At 35.7% G+C, this 6,101-nt stretch overlaps 1 protein-coding gene across 1 annotated transcript in view; it reads right to left on the bottom strand.

The window, feature by feature from the left end:
* Positions 1 to 1,727: 1,727 nt before the first annotated feature.
* LOC134349398 (matrin-3-like) overlaps positions 1,728 to 6,101 on the bottom strand; it is a 67,247-nt gene continuing 62,873 nt past the window's right edge. The window contains exon 14 of the mRNA XM_063053642.1: positions 1,728 to 4,824. Within this exon, the coding sequence (XP_062909712.1) occupies positions 4,759 to 4,824 (66 nt within the window). The 3' untranslated portion in view covers positions 1,728 to 4,758. The remainder of the gene's footprint in view (positions 4,825 to 6,101) is intronic.

The raw sequence follows: 6,101 nt of genomic DNA, 5'->3' as shown, positions 1-6,101 counted from the left end.
CCAGGTGTTAAATCTCTTTGGCCCATTTTAATCTTTCCTGTGTTGGTGTCAACCTCTTCACCCCTATCAATTAACTTGTTAGTGTAGCAAAATCTAGGTATTATAAAGCAAAAATAATAAATAGAATACCATTGTATAATTAACAATAGCTCTGAAAATGATCCCAGTGTTCCAAATCCATAGAGAAACCAGTCAGCCTGTTGTACAGCCTCATTAAGAATCAGGCCATGTGGTACTGTTTACCTTACGGCTGTATGTGGGACCTTGCTGTACAGCAATGCGGTAATGAAAAAATTTGTTTCAAATTGCTTTAGGATGAATGGTGGTTGAACCAATGGGAAGATGTCTTCTGATCTTCAAACAGCATCGTCAGACTTTTTCTGTAAAATGTTTTCACTTTAACTTGTAAGTGATACATTTTGGGAAGTCAAACAGAGAAGGAAGATATACAATAAAATACAGGTCCTTTAAGTGCACAAGGTTCTAGGGTTGCAAAATTGTAGCTCCCTGACAGAGGAGCTACAATTGGGCAGGGCTTCGAGTATAAAAGTCAAGAAGTCATGTTGTGGTTGTAGAAAACTTTGACGAGGTCACATTGGAATATTGTTACAGTTTGGGTTGCCACATTATAAGCCAGGCTTTGGAGGCTTCAGAGAAGGTGCAGAAGAGGTTCACCAGGACACTGTCTAATTTGGAAGGTATGAGCTGTAAGGAGATTGGACAAACTCGACAGAGTTTGAGACCCAAGGGCAACCTGACACAAGTTTATAAAATTATGAAAGGAATAGAAAGAGCAGGTAATCAATAGTCTTTCTCCAGGGTGGAAATGTCAAATACTAGAGGGCATAGCTTTAAGGTGAAAGGGGAAAAGTTTAAAGGAAATTTGCTAGACATTTATTTGTTTATTTTCACATACAGTGCCTGGAGCAAAATGGAGCATTGATGACACAGCTTTTGGATGATCTTCCTGAAAAGGGTGAAGCTCTATATCCCTATAGATACTTCTTTGAAAAACTCCAAAAAATCTGTCAGACATAACCTCCCAGTTAAGAAAGTAACTCTGGCCAAACATTTGCAAGACTCTTAACAACCCTAAGAGCCCAGATTAATAAGATTAATAAGTGGATGAGTCTCAATGTGTTGCATTTTCTGGAAAAATGGCAGCTTTAATAACATAGCAATCACTCAGTACTACATCAAAATAACAGAATGGATTACTCAAGCAACACACATCAAAGTTGCTGGTGAACACAGCAGGCCAGGCAGCATCTCTAGGAAGAGGTACAGTCCACGTTTCGGGCCAAGACCCTTCATCAGGACTAACTGAAGGAAGAGTTAGTAAGAGATTTGAAAGATTTCAAATCCTTCAGTTAGTCCTGACGAAGGGTCTCGGCCTGAAACGTCGACTGTACCTCTTCCTAGAGATGCTGCTTGGCCTGCTGCGTTCACCAGCAACTTTGATGTGTGTTGCTTGAATTTCCAGCATCTGCAGAATTCCTGTTGTTTTAGAATGGATTACTCACTTGGATTCTATGTGGCATTCAAATTCAGTACAGAACAGTGGAACCAACCTAGTATAGCAGGATTTTTTTTTACGCTTTTACCCTACATAAAACATTGCCCACATTCTTACTGCTCTATTTGTCAGCAGTTCAGGTTCTGACACTTTGATATATTAGCAGTTTTAAAACAAATCAAGATGATTCCTTTAACAGCATCTTTCACAATAACTATATAAAAGTTTTTATTGTGTAGTGTTCAGGTATAACAGGCTCTTCATTCCAGCCAACCCTCTCAACAGCACAATTTTAAACAAACAAAATAAACCAACAATTTCACATTTTATCATTTAAAGCATGTTTTCCAATTAATCCTAGACACATCAAGGTTGAATAAATGGTTTAAAGCAAACAATTTTAAACAACACAACAATTAGATATGAAATCAAAGGAAGCCAGTCCACTTCTTTCACTGCCCATTTTTCAATGAGTAACTTGCTGTCCAAGGAAGGATTTCTGCTTATTACAGCATTTACTTGGGCTTTTTCTACCTGGGAAGTCCATTTAAGCTAGATGAGCTATCAGTCATTCCCAAGCAGAAATTTTATCTCATCACATGCTGCACAAGATGTGAGAATGTCCCCGCTAAAGCAGACTGATTCTAGTAACAGGCATGATAAACATGCACATTAATTCTGAACCCTTGTTTGGAAGGCAAGTGATCTACCAAGGCTTCTTTGTATTGCATTTAGGTCATAATAGATCAAAACCAAGGAACTATGTTTAAGGTTTGAATACAAAACAATATCTGTACTAAAGACCACAGATTTAAACAAGAATACATCACAGTTGTAATTGGCAATGATTTAATACGTCTGAATACTTTAATATACCAACACCATCTCAGAAGTCTACAAGTACACTCTTAGTTCTAGAAGCATGCTTGCTTTAAGAAATGCAAAAGCAAGAATTTGAGTTCAAGTGCTGATGAAAACAAAAACCTGGTTTTGACTCTGGGACAAATTGAAACTAACATGTCACTTCATATAAATTCAGGACAGCAAGACAGAAATCTCTCATCCTTGACACCATACCAGCTACAAAACACAATAATCCATAGCTTTTGGAGCAGTACTTTGAAATGTTCATTTTAGCTGTCATGTTCCACATAGAAAGAAAAATACTTGTGTGTTAATTTTATATGCACTTTCTAAATACTCCATATAGTATTTAGAAAGTGGTGCAATTAATGAAAGAAAAAAAAATGTTTGAGGGATTTTTAATAGTCCAATGCTGTGAAACTGTTATTTTGAGCTGTTTAAGTTTTCATGAAATATTTTTTCCTTATTAATGCCAAAAGTATCTCAAATAGCCTTAAATATGTTCAAGAATTTACATAGTAACTTTAAGGCCATGCATGACATTTCTGATGCATAATTAACACAAGTATCTAAACTTTGGTTGCATTATATAGGCTGTCAGATAATGTGCAAGATCTGAAGCAATCATTGTAATTCGTGCCTCTTAACTATTCATTTTGACAGCTTTTACTCAAAATGGATAGAGCACAGACAACAGTGGGAATAAATTTAGCAAGGTAACCCTATCACTTCATTCCAGATCTTGCAGGCTTTCATGCAGGTATGATCCCAATAGCTAAATTCGTGAAGGCAGTTATGTTTTATAAAAGTCCCAGTTTCACCAGGCACTCATGAAATATTTTGCTTCAATATATGAGCAAATTATAAGATTACGAGAAGCCAAATAGATTGACCATACCAGAGGTTGTGAACAATATTCCAAGTCTACAGTCTAGAAATATAAATGACAGTATTGGGGACTTTCAAAGTACACATCTTTTTATTCTTGTATTGAGAATTAGTTTGTTGGTTCATCCAGATTCACTGAGCTCTCCATGTTATTTTAGGACTTGGCAAAAACTGCAACACCTCACATACAGTTTAAAATTAACACAACTGTAATCTTAAAAAGAAAGCTATTCCACTAATTAAAACCTCTATAATTATGTTTTTTTCCATAACGTTTAACCATCATATTAAATGATCACTTGGTCCTAATGAAACTTTATGTGACTGTACTCAGTAAGAAATACGCATTTTCCGGTTTAAAGAAACTCCCAAGTAATAAGTAATATAACAAGTAATATTTGGAAAACTCTCACTGCAGTTCTTGAGTGTAATCTGTAACCTAATATACATGAATGAGGTTTTTCAACATTCTTACAAAACAGAATGGTAAAAACTTTTTTTGAGGGGAAAAATAGATTTTCACAAGAATTCACGCTCATCAATGGTAGGAAGGATGATTCAAGTGGGGTGGTGAAATCACCAAATTCAAATGCACCTCTTGAAGGGTCAGTATCTATGATGGCGTACATTTAAGGGTGACAATACTTGCTATTTATAGACAAACATTTTAAGAAAACAATTATCAGGTGCCTTTTTCAAATATAGACACACTTAAGGACATTCTTTTTAATAAAATGTACTTAGTTTGAATTGAGATGGATGGATTGAAGTGTTGGTCCAGTGTATCACAGATCCAAATTATGAAATCTCTACTTATATTTGAAACATAACTAACAGAACTCCAATTTCAATTTTAACCAGCAAGGGACAACGATGGACAAGATTTATTTTCTTTAAACCCTTCATTAATTTTAATTTCACTTTTTGAAATGGATTTCCTTTACTCCATCACTATCAGTTACAATTAGTTTGATAAAACATGACCAGTGATGAGTAGTTAAAATGTTCCTCTCCCCACAAATTTCAGTGGTTTAAACAGGATCAATGCATCAAAATTTTGATGGACCAGGCTATTTTTGTGGTTAAGTCCAGTCTTCAAAAAGATTTTGAACTTTTATATTACTACCATTGAATGCATCATCATTACTTTAGTGTGGAAGTTTACTGATGAGAAACAGAACTCAGTAAAAAAATACGTTCAAAATACTAATAAATGATGGGAAAGAGCTACTGGTAACTGGATTTCAGAATAGATAGCCTGCTGCAAGTAGGGATACATTTAATAACGCTTTAAAACTAAAAATGAACATGAAAAAATTTACATATCATTAATGTTTCAAAATGTTTTTGTAGCTTTAAGTTTTTTAACGTTAGACTCATTTAAACATTTCCAGTTTTAAATTAGTAAAAGATCATGTCCTCAGGGTTAAGGTTCAATATCTTCAGTAATACTGGAAATATGTTTCTCATTGGTTGGAAGGTTCTTGCTGTCACTCCGGAATGATTTGCTGCTGTTTTCCTTTCCAGTATTCCATAGCTTGCTTGTCCAGTACTTTCTTTAAAAATGCAAAGTAAATATGTGTTAACAGTAAAGTGGCCTTTGCCACAAAAAAAGTCAAAATTTTTTCTGAGTGGCACCAAAAGCAGACTAACTCTGCAATGACAAATAGTGGCAGTGGGAAGTGGGAGGATTGGGATGCTTTAAAACAAAACAGAAGGCAACCAAAAAAGCAATAAGAGGAAAGATGAAATATGAAGGTAAGGTAGCAATAATGTAAAAATGGAGAAACAAGTTTTTTTTTCCAGATATATGTTTCTCATTGGTTGGAAGGTTCTTGCTGTCACTCCGGAATGATTTGCTGCTGTTTTCCTTTCCAGATATATAAAGAGTAAAAGAGAGGCAAGAGTGGATACTGGACTGCTAGAAAATTATGCTGGAGAGATAGTAATGGGGGACAATATAACGGTGGACAAATTTAATAAGTACTTTGCATCAGTCTTCTGTGTGGAAGACACTAGCAATATGCCAAAATTCGAGTGTTAGGGGGCAGAGGTGAGTGTAGTTGCTATTACTAAGGAGAAGGTGCTTGGAAAGCTGAAAGGATATGAAGGAAGATACAGTGCCTTAAAGTAATATACAGACCCCACAACTTTGCTGTCCATTTTCTAAATTTTAAACATGTTTTTGAGCTAATCTACAAATCATTGTGTATGTCAAATCAAAAGAAAAATTCTAAAACCTGTCAACGATATACAAAAAGAATTAAAAACCAAAATTGAGAGGCTGAAAAAGTATTCATCCCCTTTGTAACTTTTTTGTAATATGTGCTAAGTTTCCTCAGTGACTATAAGTACGCTGTAAATACCCCCTCTCTGTAAGGTAGATTTTCAACAGACCAAATCCAAATGAAGACAAAACAGCATTCAAGTCAAAACAGGGAAATGATAATGGAGAAGCACAAATCTAGGGAAGAGTACAAGACCATCTCAAAGTCACTGAAGATACCAGTGCAGTCCATCATGAAAAAGTGGGAAAAATATGAAACTATAGCTGTACTGCCTAGGTCAGGCTGCCTCTCTATACTTAGCTGCCAGAGAAGAATGGCACATGTAAGACAGTCACACAAACAGTCACTCTGAGGGAGCTGCAGAAGTCAGTGGCTGCAACTGGAAATGAAGTTCATGACTCCATAAGTTCTCAGGCCTTGCATAAAAAGGGTGTTTATGGAAGAGAGGCAAGAAGCAGCTGAAAAATAAAAGCATATCCTTGCCCACAAAGCAACTAGAAAATACTGTATAGATGTGGAAGAAAGCCTTGTGAATGGATGAGACT

The sequence above is a fragment of the Mobula hypostoma genome, chromosome 7, assembly GCF_963921235.1.
Source record: "Mobula hypostoma chromosome 7, sMobHyp1.1, whole genome shotgun sequence".
Taxonomy (NCBI): domain Eukaryota; kingdom Metazoa; phylum Chordata; class Chondrichthyes; order Myliobatiformes; family Myliobatidae; genus Mobula; species Mobula hypostoma.
This window is presented reverse-complemented; position numbering and strand designations above follow the sequence as displayed.